Source organism: Antechinus flavipes, chromosome 3 (genome assembly GCF_016432865.1).
Source record: "Antechinus flavipes isolate AdamAnt ecotype Samford, QLD, Australia chromosome 3, AdamAnt_v2, whole genome shotgun sequence".
Lineage (NCBI taxonomy): Eukaryota > Metazoa > Chordata > Mammalia > Dasyuromorphia > Dasyuridae > Antechinus > Antechinus flavipes.
Window position 1 is genome coordinate 588840950 of NC_067400.1, and position 14729 is coordinate 588855678.

Consider the following 14729-nt stretch of genomic DNA (forward strand, 5'->3'; position numbering starts at 1 on the left):
AAGAGATCTAAGATTTGGTCTCCTGGGTCCAATTCTTTTCCCCAATCAATACAACAGCATCTTGTTCTTATTCTCCTTCCTCACCTCCTACTCTTCAAATTCCTGTTTTTTTCCAAGACCTTTGCTTATTCGTCTAGTAATTAGTCCTCCTCTACTTCCATGAAACCATTTTGTATAGATTTTATTTTCCTTCCTTTTGAAAATGTTTTATTCCCTGATGCTTTGTCCAACATGTACACACACACACACAGAGACACAGATACACACACGCACAATAGAATGGAATCTTGGATTCTTGAATTTTAATATATACTTAATCATTGATTAATTAATATGTTTGATTGATTAACATATTGCAGGGTGAGAGAAACTAATTCTGTGATTTCATTATCTTGAACTTGAAATCTTAAAAAAATATGGTGTAACTCATTAATACAATTTCTTTTACTATTATATATTCTTTCTTGAAATGGAAATTTTTGTTAAATATATTGAATCCTCCCTGGTGTTCCACTGGGCACATGACAATGCTTTGTTTTGTTTCTATTTTCCTTTTCTGTCTTTCTTCTTTCTATTCTAGATTTTCTTTTTTAATTCAATAAATAATAATAATAAAGAGAACGTGGTCTAAATCCATTTCTCTGACTTACTATGTGTCCTGGGATCATCAGATGTCATGAAGTGCCAGGTTCTTCCTCTTTTTAATGAGGAGATTGGGTTCCATGATTTCTAAGGTCTGAAGAACTTTTAATTCAATATGCCTTTCCTCATGTCCAGCATTTAGCACATTTTGCCTGTATTTTATCTCTCCTTTCCCCTACTAAACTGATAGCTCCACGTGTTATTCAGTTTTTTAATTGCCCATAAGCCCTTGCCTGTTAGCATTTAGTAAATATTTGTCCAACAAATAGACAAAAGCATACTTATTAGTCGGGGCTAGCATGGGGGAAGAAGCCAGGTCCTTAGAATAATAGATCTTACCCAGGAAATCACAGAATCACAGAATCCTGGAATTACAAGAGATCTCAGAAGTCATCTGGCCCATATCTCTCTCATTTTATAGATGAGGAAATTGAGACCTTCCCAAGTAACTTTCCCAAGGTAGTTCAGCTAAATAGCAGAAATAAGTAGGATTCAAACTCAGGTCTTTTGATTCCCAATTTAGCACTCTATCCATTACATCACAGTACCTCTTCACACTCTCAGTGCTATCTCTAACAGAGACAATTCTTTTTTGTCCTCTTTTTTCTCTTCTAACTTGTTTCTAAGGCAAACCCTGAGCTTCCTCTTCTATAAAATGAAAGAATTGGGTGAGACAAATCAATCAACAAATAAACATTCATTAAGCACATACTATGTTCCAGGCACTATATGGCAATGGATCTATAAGGTCACTTCTAGCTGTAATATTCTGTTGTTTGGGGTAGATATTAAGGAGAGAGCAACTCTGGAAACATTCTAGCTGCTGAGGGCTCTGCTTTCTCCTAATTGGAGAAAGGATATATACTTAGAACCTATCGGCAGACAGCACTCCCACTATCACTGCCCCATTACTAAAGTCTTTAGAATTCATGCCCTTGAGGATCATGAGACTTGGACTGAGTTTCTGGGATGCCTAGACTAAACTGTAGCTCTGATCAGGGTCATTCTTCCCATATTCCAGATTGTCTCCCCATGCAGCAGTGCCCAGAGTCCCCACCTGTCACACTCCTTTTCAACAAGTTTGCCCTCAGGATATCACAGAGCTGGCTTTAGAATGACTAATGGGGATAGAAGTCTATTCCTGAGCTCTACCCTTGGTGCTGATCCCCCCATTCCTCTCTCCGTCCCTCTCCCTCCCGATACCGAATCCCAACATTTCTAGTAAACTCTCACCTCTTCCCTGTGCCCCTTACCCTCTGTCTGAATATCCTATTTCCTTATTGAATCCTCATCTCCATATTGAAACTCCCAACCCCTTGATGAGCTGTGATCCCTTCAACCAAGCTCCAATATCCTATACTGAAGTAACTCTGTTTCCATACTCACCTTCCCTGTAACCCCTACTGAGCCCCATTCATCTCACTGAGTTTTTTACTAAATTCAATATCCTTACTGAACCCCATCCCCTCACTGAACCCAATTACTCACACTGAGCCCTCCCTTTCCCTCATTTACCCCCCACCTCCCTGAGTGAATTCCTATCCTCCACATTGGGAATATCCTTCCAATCTTGGCATTTTGCCCCCATTCCCATAAAAGTGATACTTTAATCTCCTTTCAATGGTACTCAGTACAGACCAATCAACAAGTTGACCATCTGTCAGAGATCCTTTAAAAAAAAAAATTCCTGGGTTGGGTGGATGGCTAGAGTAGATGATCTTTCCATTGCTGAGATTCTGTGATTCTAAGTGTGGTTATCAGTCAAATCACAGAACTAAAAATGGATAAAGTTTCAAAGAAACAAATTTAGGTTTTATATAAAGATAGAAAATAATTAAAACTGTCCAAAAGTGGGATGGACTGCCTCAAGAGCTATTGAGCTTCCCATCACTAGAAGTCTTCATAGAGTTCTCCATAAGGAGTGTGAATGATCACTTGACTGGTATGTTGCCCAGTAAATGCATCAAATTAAGAAGACCATACAATAACATTATCTATGTTAGATTGTATGTTTATTCATTTTGTTAAATTTAAATCTTGTTCTGGATCCACTTTGGGAGCTCTACCAGAAGCCTTTGGGACTCTGGCAATGGTATAGGTTGGTGTAGCTGTTTTCTGAGATCCTTTTTAATTCTGGGGAGTCTGGGAATGGGATGGGAAACTGGATTGAGGGGCTCAAGGAAGACCTGAAAAATTCATCCCCTGCTTAACCACTGCTCATATTGTTTTCTGTCCTACCCCCACTCTGAAAACAATTTTCTACTGACTACCAGATCCCACTGTGATCACCCTTCCTGGAAGGTTCCCGCCAGAAAGCATGATTTGGGGAACTTTGAAGCTCAGTTCATCTTTCCAGGAATCAGGATGTGGATGATAGTAGTTTAGAGAATACTAAAAATAAATGAGCAATTTTGTTCAGTAATGAAGAGAGCCATCTACATCCAGAGAGAAGACAATGGGAACTGAGTGTGGACCACAACATAGCATTTTCATTCTTTCTGCTGTTGTTTGCTTGAATTTTTGTTTTCCTTTTCATTTTTTTCTTTCTAGATCTGATTTTTCTTGCGCAACAAGATAACTGTATGGATATGTATACCTATGTTGGATTTAACACATATTTTAACGTGTATTGGAATACCTGCCATCTAGGGGAGGGGATGGGAAGGAGGAGGGGAAATTTTGGAACAGAAGGTTTTGCAAGGGTCAGTGTTGAAAAATTACCCATGCATATGTATTGTAAATAAAAAAAATTATAATAAAATGAAAAAAAGAAAAACAACCTGCTCATCATTCTTAACACAGTAGTTATTCCATCGCAATCACGGCCACCGCTTAGTCAGCCATTGCCCAACTGAGGGGCATCCCCTAGATTTCCATTTCTTTGCCACCACAAAGAGAGCTGCTAAGATACTCTGGAGTACATAGAATCTTTTCCTTTTTTCTCTCATCACCTTGGGAAATAGACTTTATGATGGGATTGTTTAGTCATCTAACGTTCTTTTAACTCTTGTTGTAGAACAATTATTGGGGGAAGAGGGGAGAAAACAATAGGGCGAAGGAGGCAAGGGGGCGGAGGTGGGTATGAATGTGGGTTGGTGCGCGTGGGTAGCAGAGTGGAGGAACAAAGGAGAGAGCGGAGAGATGAAAATAAGGGAGCTCTGTGGAGAGTGAGTGTGAGCACACTCATAGTGTCACTCCAGCCCCCAAGAGAAGCTGCTCTGCTCCCGGAGCTGAGCACCTGCTGATGGAACGTAGCCAGAGCAACTGAGCTGCTGCCGCTAGTGGGACTCTCCGGGTTCGTCGCCCCGCCCCCCGAGGGGCAGGGCCAGATCTGACGACCAATGAGACAGGAGGTGCGGTGGGGGCTCCGCCCCCGGCTGGTCAATGGATAAGGCTAAGCGCTGTGGGCCTGTGGTCAGTCGCTGGCTCTGGTTCACCTAAAGCAGGTGGCGAACCCAGCCCCCAGCCCCAGCACCCGACACTCGGGAGGGAGAGCGAGGAGGATGCCGCAGGAGCGGACCGTGCGTCTACAATACGGGAACCGCATCGAGGCGGTGTGTGTGCTGGGCACTCGGCTCTGGGTAGATGTCTACAGGTGAGAGCGGTCGGCCCAGACACCTGAGCCGGGACCGAGAGGGCTCCGATCACGGGGACAGCCTGCATCCCGCCTCCCTGCTGCTGCCTAGTCACGGCCTCTCCCCGGCACCTCCCCCCTCTGCCCTCTTCCCTCCCTCTCCGATATCCTCTCCTCGACTTCGGAAGCCCCCGACCATCCGGCCTCAGCCCCCTGTCCCCAGCTCTGCCCAGCCCCTTTTTACTCGAGCTCCCGTCTCCACTGCCTCAAATCCTCAAGTACCTACCTAGTTTCTTCTCTCCATCCCAGTTTCCCGAACCCCCTCTTCTGCTGGTCTCACGTTCGTGGGTCAGGGACTTTCGTTTGCCTTTCTTTTATATCTGGCGTTTAGCACATGGCCTGGCACGCAGTAGGTGCCTAATAAGTGTTCATTGACTGGCCTCTATTCTTTCTATCACCATCCCGCTCCCATCCATCCTTGGTCCCCATCCCACTTTCCCCAATTCCGTTTTTCGGTTTTCTCTGTCCCAATCCCAGTTTCTCCTCATCTCCAGCCGCTGCGTTGTTCCCAACCTTTCCTGCTCCCATCGCAGTCCCTGTACACTTCTTTCTCTACCCCAACACAGGCTTTAGTCTGTGCTCCCAAACTCCTCTTCCTCTTTCTGCCCTGGCCCATTTCCTTTTCACTCCTTGCTTCTTCATACTACTAAGCTTCTTACCCTATAAATAGTACTTATCTCTGTAATACCTCCCCTCCAACTTCTCCCTCCTTCTTCTGCCTTTCTCATTCTCCTTATAGCATCCTAGTTTCTTCTCTGCTTTTTTTTCTACCTTCTCTTATTCTCACACCATTCCTCTTTCTTCTCTCTCCTTTCTCCACTTTTCCCATCTCTTTCTTTCTCACCCCTGTCCTTTTCCTGCCAACAATTTCCCTCACCAATGGCACAGCTTCCTCTCTTTCCCTTAAGCCATTCCCCCTGGTTTTCCAACTCATCCCTTTCCTTCTCAAGTCCTCCTCATCCCCAGCTTGACCTTCTTCAATTTTTTCTGCTCCCAATACTTCTCTCCCTATCCCCACTCTAGCTTCTTTTCCCCCCAGCATCTCAGCTGAGTTTTCTGGGTCAAGTTAACTCAGACCCAGAGCTTACCCCTTAGAGAGGCCAGGAGAGAGATATGATTCTGGGAATCGTGGCCCCCTGGGGCTGCCCTGCAGCTAATGTTTCAAAGCCCCACAAGGATGGTATTAGTGAACTTTTATGAACTCTGACCAAATATCTTATCCCGGAATCCTTCCCCACACCACCTCTCTGAACCCTGGAAGAGTCTGCATGGTGTATATCCATGAGGTTGTTTCTCACTAAGCAGAACCCCAGGTTTAAGGATTAGTTGTTGTTTTTGTCGTTCAGGTGTGTCCAATTCTGTGACCCCATTTGGGGTTTTCTTGGCAAAGATAATATAGTAGTTTGTCATTTCCTTTTCCAGTTCATTTTATGGATGAGGAAACCGATTGACTTGCCAGGAACCTACAACTAGTGTCCGAGACCAGATCTAAACTCAGTAAGATGAGACTCAGAGCTCTATGTATTATGGTGCCCCTAATGGTTATTTAGATTTTTTCTGTTGGTTCCTTTCCCTTTCTTTTCTTTGGATGTAAAGATATTTGACTGGCTGAAAAGGGGCCCCAGCCCCCAGGACTAGTCTAGAGATGGACATAATTAGAATTGGATTCTTAGAGATTGGGAGAAGGTGTACCTGTGCTCTTACCCCACCCCACTCCATGTCCCTTGCCGAATATAAGATGGAAAAAGAGTTTTCCAATTCCTCTGCCCCTGATATACAGACGAATGTATATCAGCCAGAAGAGAAACTCACCAGGACCTTCTCAGAAGTAAATGATGAAGACCCCAGAAACATACTCTCCAACTGTATTGCTTAGCACAGTGTCTGGCACAAAGTACTTAATAAATGCTTGTTGACTGATTAACTGGCCAGACCAATATAACAGAAGCCCAGATTTGAAAGGGAGCCCAGAGAGTATCTAACCCAACCCATATCTAAATAGGAATCTGGTCTAGAATAGCATCCATATGAGACCAGACCACCAGGAATTCCAATTTCTATTGCTCCTTCCTTCATACAGGAGAGGATTTCAGGGCAAAGCTCCTCCAACTGGGATCCTTGGGTATTAAAAAGAACAGCTTCACTATCATCAATTCAGTTCAACAAAAGCTTGAGTACATTAAATGTATATTTAATATATACATGAATATATTAAATAAATTAAATAAATGAGTATATTAAATGTAAAAGGCACAATACAAGTCACTAGACAAAAGTCAAAAAAAAAAGTACCTATCCTCGAGAAGCTTTCACTCTTTTAAAGATCATAACTGTTGACAGTTCAAAGTATATGCAGCAAATTCATTTCTAGGGGAAGCAATAATTAGGGGAACAGGGGAAAGCTTCGTAAAAAAGTAGTACCTGGCTTAAAAGAAGGGTAGGGACTCTCTGAAGAGATGGACAGAGGGAATTTTGAGCCCTGAGCACAAGCCAGACTAGGTATTGGAAGAGAAAATGCTGTCTATGTCAGAGAATATGGACTCTAATCAGAGACTAGAAAAATGAGCTGGAGCCAAAGGGTGGAGGGCTTTAAATGTCATCATGAGTCTAAATTTTAGACTCCTACAACAAGGAACTATTGAAAAGAATTTTTTTGAATATTGAAGTGATGTAGATAGATATATCTGAGAAATACCCATCTGTCAGATGCATGGAAGATAAGCTGGAGATAGAGGATAATAACTAGAGGCAAGGAGACCAATGAGGAGATTCCTGCCATGACTTAAAAAAGCAATGAGTCCCTGAACAAGGACACTTGAGTGGGGAGAGGAAGAAAAGGGAATGGATGTGAGAGATGTTGGGAAGATAGAGTTGAGAAGGCTTGGCAGCTGATTGGATACGGGTGTGTTGGAGCCAGCTGTCTATTGTTAAATTTTTAGTGTGAGCATTTACACCTCATAAATTTCAATTGCTGCAAAATGGGGATTTGATTTATTGCTTATTGGTAGTCTAGATTGAAGGAAGTGTTCTATTAACACATATTAAGCTTATAAATGTTTGAATCTTCCCTTCCCCAGTCTGATTGTTAAATATTTACCAGTAAATTCCTAAATTGCTCTATAAATATTGTTTAAGATTAGCATGAGTTCAATAGAAGGCTCAGTGAATGAAATTTTCATCACTGAACTGGGAGGCCTGGTGATTGGGGGCTAATAATAACAATACCAACAACTGAAATTTATATGGCACTTTGAGATTTGCAAAATGCTTTCCATCCATTATCTCACTTGAACTTCACAATGGTGAGGGATGGCGGTAATGGTACTAGTGACAGCACCGGGTTGATTTGCTATACACTCTTGGGTGTGAGGGAGAGTGACATTTAAAAGCTAACTCTGGGGTTGCAAACATGGATGCCTGGAAAGATGAATGGAAGGATGTATGTCTGAAACACACCTTCGATAGAAAAAGGGGGAAGTTTAGAGGAATACTAGGTTATGAAGGAAATATTACAGGTTCTGGTTTGGATATATTGAGTCTGAAATCTGGATTTTTTTTTATTGAGACATCCAGGTAAAGACTGTAGTTGAAGACATACCACTGGAATTTAGAAAGATTAAATTTGGGGGTCATTACCATAGAGATAATAATTGAACCAATAGGATCTGATGGGAGAGAGAGAGATTGACAGAGACAGACAGAGACAGAGACAGAGAGAGACATACAGGTTGAAAGAGATGATGAGGGAAAAAAGAAAGAGATGGTGAATTTAGGAAAGAAATAATAAGATAAAGAGGGAATTGAGGAGAGAGAAAGGAGAGTGAGAAGCAAAGGGAAAGAACAGAGTCTAGGAATACTCAACATTTTGTGGATGGAAGGAATATGATTATCTGTGGAAGGAGATTGAGAAGGAATAGTCAGAAAAGTAGAACCACCAAGAGAGAAGTCTTATAGAAGCCAAAGGAGCTTCTATAGAGTTAGGGAACATCTAGTCTAAGCCTGTTATGGTAGAGAAGGAAAAGCCCTTCCTCAAAGTCTCATAGCCAGCAAATGACAGAGTTGAGATGTGAACCTGCATCCTCAGCCTTCAGAGCCTACCTAGAGCCTTTCCACTAGACCACACTACCTCCTTGTCAGCAAGCTTTTCTTAATGATCAAGCTCCATCACCCCCTAAATTGAGGCTGCATTTGGGGTAAGTTGTCTTTCACTAGGTCTCCTAATCCCCTAAGCCAGAGCTGTCACTGTACACGCCTGTTTATTTACAGTTGGGCATTCTTGGTACTGCTGTGCCAAGCTCTCAGCTGGAGGTAAGGAGGGTGAAGAGGGGCCAGGAAAAAGACCAATGGGGAGGAACAGATGAGAAAGAAAAGTTCCAGTGGGTTCTCTCATTTCCTCCTCTCTGGTCATATGGATAAAACAGCACAGTGAAGGGAGAGGTCTAAAGGCAATATAATAAAGTAGAAAGAAGAAGAAGAAAGTTGGGTTTTGGTAGTTGAGAAAATTTTAGTAATTCAATAGTAACTGAGTATTTAACCTCCCCCCCCCCTTTCCTGCTCTTTCCTTTCCATATCCGCAGAAGAGCCAATGAGGCAAAGGTCCTCCAAGGTCATCTTCTTTTCACTCCCTCAAAGGAAGAAGTCCTGCTATTTTCTAAGTATTAGAGAAAATGCAATCACAGGACTCTTAGAGTTAGAATGGTACCCTACATTAGAGAATGTTACAAGATGCTTAGAACTGACAAAACTTTAGAACAGGGACTCTTAAAACTGAAAAGGCCTTAGAATAGAAAATATTGGAACATAGAGGTCTGAGCTAGGTGGGGCTTTAGAGCAGAAAATGTTAGAAGATCCTTAGAAATGGAGGGAACCTTAGAACAGAGAATATTAGAACATAAAATGTCAGATTTAGAATATACTTAGAACTAGGGAGTGACTACTACATAGCAGCAGGAGCTGATAGCCTAGCTGGACTCTTTTAGGGAAGATTGTCAATCTTGCAGCATCTTCAGGGTGACTTTTAGCTTTAGAATCAGAATCCTCTAGGAGACAAATGGGTTCTACTCCTTATCTCCATTATAGACTATACAAAACCATCCAGTACAGTGATCTTTTAACCTTTGCTTAAACATTTTCCCAATAGTTGACCCTATTTCTTTTTTATCCTCAATGGTATTTTTTTTCAAATATATGTAAAGATAGTTTTCAATATTCATTTTTGTAAGACTTTGTGTTCCAAATTTTTCTACCTCCTTTATCTTCTCCCACTCCAAGGCACCAAGCAATCCAATAAAGGTTTATATATATATATATGCAGTCCTTTTAAACTTATTTCCATATATATCATGTTCTGCAAGAAAAATTAGACCAAAGAGAAAAAACCACATGCAAGGAAAAAGACAAAAAGTGGAAATACTATGCTTTGATCCACATTCAGTCTCCATAGTTCTCTCTCTGGGTGTGAATGCCATTTTTCAATTGACCCTATGTTCTTAACCAGCTTTCCCCCATCCCTTCCTTTTTTTAGTATCTAGAGCTTAGTCATCAGTTAGGTTTAGTTATTTAATTCTATACATGATAAAACAGAGTCCCAAGAGATCACCAAATTTAGAACTGGGAGAGACCTAAGAGATTATTTCATATAATCCCATCTCAGTGCCTTTACCCAGAGTGTCCCCCATGCCTGGAATGCCCTCACTCCTTCTTAGAACCCCTCAGTTCCTTCAAAGCTCAACTCAAATTTGATATCCTACACAGCAATCATTCAAAAGCCATTCATTAAGTGCCCACTGTCCTGAGTGCAACAGATGCTTTTGGAGGCAAAAGATAGTCCCTGTCCTCAAGAAATTATGTATAGACAGTCTATAGACAAGATGAAAAGTAACCAACCAACAGGAGGGCACTAAAATTAACAGAGATTGGAAGGGGATCCCTCTAATAGAAAGAGGGATTTTATTTATTTGTGAGACAATCTGGATTAAGTTACTTATTCAGAGACATTCTGCTTGTGTCAAGTGTCTGAGGTCAAATTTGAATTCAGATCCTCCTCTAACTGTCTATCCACTATACTATCTAGGTGCCCTGGAAAAGCAGATTTTAGCTGGGACTTGAAGGAAGTTATGAATACAGAAGCCAGGGGCAACAATGAAGTCTTGTCTTGATTTCCCAGACTGGCCCTTGTCAGCTAGTAGGGCCTCCAGTCCAAAATTACCTGGAATTTATTTTACATACAATTTGCATATGTCAAATATGTGTTATCTGCCTGCATGGATTATAAACTCCTTAAAGATCAGGGTGATTTGAGTTTTTTTTGTCTTTGGGTAATACAGGACCTACAGTAGCCATTTTTAATGCTTTAATGCTGATGGATCGTGATGTGACACTCTTGATTTTCACAAACATCTTGTAAGATAGGAAGTATTAATATTAAAATCCCTGTTTTACACATGTGAAAACTGAGGTGTAGAAAAGCTTACTCACTTGCTCAAGATTATATAGTTAATAAGTTTCTGAGCTAAGATTCAAATCCAGATCTTGTAGGTCTTTATAGTTGGCACTCTTCCCACCATGCAATAACCCTAACTGCCCATTCAAAGTGCTATTTTAGGATTATTAATCAGTTTGGGATTATCTGTGCTGTCTTTGCTCACAATATGTGGCTGGTGCCATGAGCTGAGAAATAGCTGTATTTGGAGTTGTCTGTCCTCCCCACTCCCATTCCCCCCACTCCCACCCCACCAAGCAGGGCCCACATACAGCTCAGCTACTGCAGGGGCACAGAGAAGATTGTTCTGAGCTGGAGCTAAGCCCGGCCACCCCCGCCTTCCCGGAGCCTGTCAGAGCTCATGGGGAGCTCGGTCCCAAGGCGTGATCAGATGGGTCCCATAAATCAGGGTAACACCCCTGCATGTCTCGCCCTAAAAAGGCCGGCTTCTGCCAGGAGTGGCTCCGGGGACAGGTGTCCAGCTGCATTGCCAAGGTCCAAAGGGAAGAGGCTACCTTTGAAAGACAGGAGATTAGGCTGGACCAAAGCCTAGCCTACGTCATACCCACGGGGAGTCTTGTTTTTCCCTAGTGGCTGTGGCTGGTGAGAAGAGAAGGGACAAGGCAGCCGAAGAAGAGGCAGCTTTGTGTAGGACAGAGGTCCCCAGCCTGATGAGGAGCTTGAAGCCAGAGACAGAAGGATCTTGCCCAAATCACACACAGAACAAAGAGGCAAAGTTGGTTCTAAAACCCAAGCGTTATATCCCCTGGATGCTCATCCATGATTACTTCTCACCCTTTATCTCATTTCTGGAAATAAGGGAGAGACAGGACTGACAAGCCCCATCTTACAGATAAGAAAACCCTAGAGCACATAGAAATATGAGAAGGGGTGAGTCATTTCCCCCCAAGACTGAGATGAGGATAATAGGAATAAAGACTTAAAGTAAGAAGGAATGTTGGAAGCCAGTTATTTGCCCAAGGTCAAATAACTACTAAGCAAAAGAGTGGGGATTTGAACCCAAGTGCTCTGACTCCAAACCCAGTGTTCTTTCTGCTAAACCGTTCTGTCCTCCTGAAGAAAAATCATTAGAGATTGTTGAACATAACCAATGTTGGAATTTGCTTTACTTGACTCAATTTATTTTTATAAAAGGTTTACCTTGTCTTTTTGTTCTCCAGTGGGTGAAAGGATGGTGGAATACAAGATATCAGTCCTGAATGTTATGGAACCCATAGGAGGGAATAGGGATAAGGTAGCAAAAGAAAATGATGGAGGCATTTTTTAAATTTTTTCTCTTTTTTATTAAAGTTTTTTTTTATTTTCAAAACATATGCATGGATAATTTTTCAACATTGACCCTTGCAAAACCTTGTATTCCAAATTTTCCCCCCTTCCCTCACCCCCTCCCCTAGATGGCAAGTAATCCAATATATGTTAAACATTGTAAAAATATGTTAAATCCAATATATGTCTACATATTTATACAATTATCTTGCTGCTCAAGAAAAATCAGGTCAAAAAGGAGAAAAATGAGAAAGAAAATAAAATGTGAGCAAACAACAACAAAAAAAGTGAGAATGTTGTATTATGATCCATCCTCAGTTCCCACAGTCCTCTCTCTGGGTGCAGATGGCTCTCTTCATCACAAGACCATTGGAATTGGATGGGGGAGGCATCCTTAAAAAAAAAACCAGAAAAGAATATAAGGGAAGTCAGAAAGCAGACTAACACAGACTAACAGGACAGCTTTGAAAGTTACAGGTTGAACTTACAGAAAAAGAAAAGTAAGTCACATCATAGAGACCTGTAATATCATGGGCAAGTTGTTCTACTGTATATGAGAAAGTATTCTCTTTATACGGTGAGTGGCACAGGGCCCTGCCTACTTCAGTTCTCTGGGGTTATTGTGACACTGGCCAGCTTCTTGCCCACAGGCTCAAGAGACAAGTGGGAAACAAGCACTGTTACCTTGTAAACACCAGCAGCTCTTGCCCCCTCCAAGGATGCCAGTGGGGTCCCTTGTTTTCACACTAGGCAGATAATCAGGAAACCTTGCTCACTTTCCTCCACCTCCCCTTGCCTCCCCAAGCTGCCAGGAGGGGATGGCTTTAATGAGGTTCAAGGCAGATGGTGTGATTAAAGTGAGTCCTGTGCCAACCAAGGCTGGTACCTTGGGCCCCAGTCTGATTCCTTAAGAGAATCTTAAGAAACTAAACTATCATTTTCAGGTGGCGGGAAACCGAAGAGGTTAAGGAGGACTGTGATTTTATGCAACTCATTATGCCCTAACTGGAGCCCCAGAGGCCCTTAGTCTACAGTTTAGCTAGCTGAACCAATATGGCATTCTCCCACGTTGATTTTTTTCTTTCCAAAACCTATTCAAAACTCCCTCTGGGCAACCTTCTTTGACCCCTCCTGACTCAGGTCATCCAAGGAATTCTCTTAGCACTTATCAAATTATGTCACCTGCCTAACTTAGAAACTGGCTAGGAACTCCTGGAGATTAGAGGCTCCCTAAGTCCGTCTGGCAAGATGTTGCCTGCGATCAAAGACTGTGTCTTCATTGGAATGGAAGATTCATGAGAACAGAGAGTGGATCTCCTTCACCTCGGTCCCCCCACAGTGTCTAGTCTCAATGCTATTCAACTTCAAGATCTCATAGACCTTCTGGTCTTCCTTTATTCTCTTACACCAGGGATCTGTGAACCTGTGGGTATCTTTTAATGTTTCAATAACTATATTTGAAAACCATTGGATTTCTTTTATCTTATGTATTTTATTTGATGCCTTTAAAAATATGAGTTATGAGATAATAATAACCAGATTATGGGGGAGATGGGAAGTTGTTAAGAATTCCTATTTTATGCTCTTTTCATTTTTTTAATTTTATTTTTAATTTATGAACTAAAACAAGCATTTCCATGATATAGTATAATAAAAATGATGACTCATATGAAACTGCAAATTCGCCCTGCACAACTATGTACAACTTGCTATTCCTTTCAAAAAATGAGACAAAATTATGTATATTTCATTTTTTTCTTTCTTCTCCCCCCCCCAGAGTTGGCTGCCATTAGATACAAAATATGTGTGTGTGTGTATATGTCTGTGTGTATATATGCATGTATTTGTGTCTAATAATAACCCTTTATATATGTAAAGGTAGCATGTGCATATATATATATATATACATACATATATAATGGTAGCTTTATTCTATATACTTTTATTATTATTATTATAAATTATTACATATACTTCTATTTATCTATTCTTTCTCTGGACATAGATAGCATTTTTCTTTATATGTCCTTGATGTTTAATTTGGGAAATTATTATAGTTAAAATAATTTATTTGCCCAAAATCATTCTTAAAATGATATTGCTGTATTATACAGGCTCTCCTGGCTCTGCTCATTTCAATCTTCATTATTTCACATCCTATTTTTAAAATCACACCTGCCCTTCCCCATCCTCTGATCCTTCCATATCTGCTTTACAAGAGGACCTTTGCAACATGACTAGCCTGTGAACCCTAAAGACAGCCCCTCAATAAGGGCATCTGCCTTGGCACAGATGGCACCAACTGGGAACCCCCTAGGCTAGGGACAATAGACTCCTTTGTTGTTTGGATTTGGATCCGGCCCTTAGAATAGCTGTTTGCTCAAGCTTAGTGCCTAGGGAGATAGGGTAGGGGCCTCTGTTGTAGGGCTGAGACATTAACCCTTAAAGTCCTATTTAGGCAGAGGGACAATAAAATGATGAGAATAATGGTGTCACATAATAATAATGATGATGATAACTGAAATTTCCATTATATCTTAAAGTTTACAAAACACTTAAATAAATTAACTTTATAATGCCCTGTAAAGTAGGGATTATAAGCATTTTACAGACAGGGAAACTGAGACTCCGAAACAAAGTGACTTGCCTATGGATACAGGGGACAAATTTCAGAGAAATATTTGA

The 14729-nt window shown here is 41.4% G+C and overlaps 1 protein-coding gene across 1 annotated transcript in view; it reads left to right on the plus strand.

The window, feature by feature from the left end:
- Positions 1 to 4057: 4057 nt before the first annotated feature.
- The window catches only part of LOC127555807 (protein-arginine deiminase type-2), a 62497-nt gene continuing 51825 nt past the window's right edge, over positions 4058 to 14729 (plus strand). Inside the window, exon 1 of the mRNA XM_051988420.1 lies at positions 4058 to 4237. Coding sequence (XP_051844380.1) covers positions 4146 to 4237 — 92 coding nt within the window. The 5' untranslated portion in view covers positions 4058 to 4145. The remainder of the gene's footprint in view (positions 4238 to 14729) is intronic.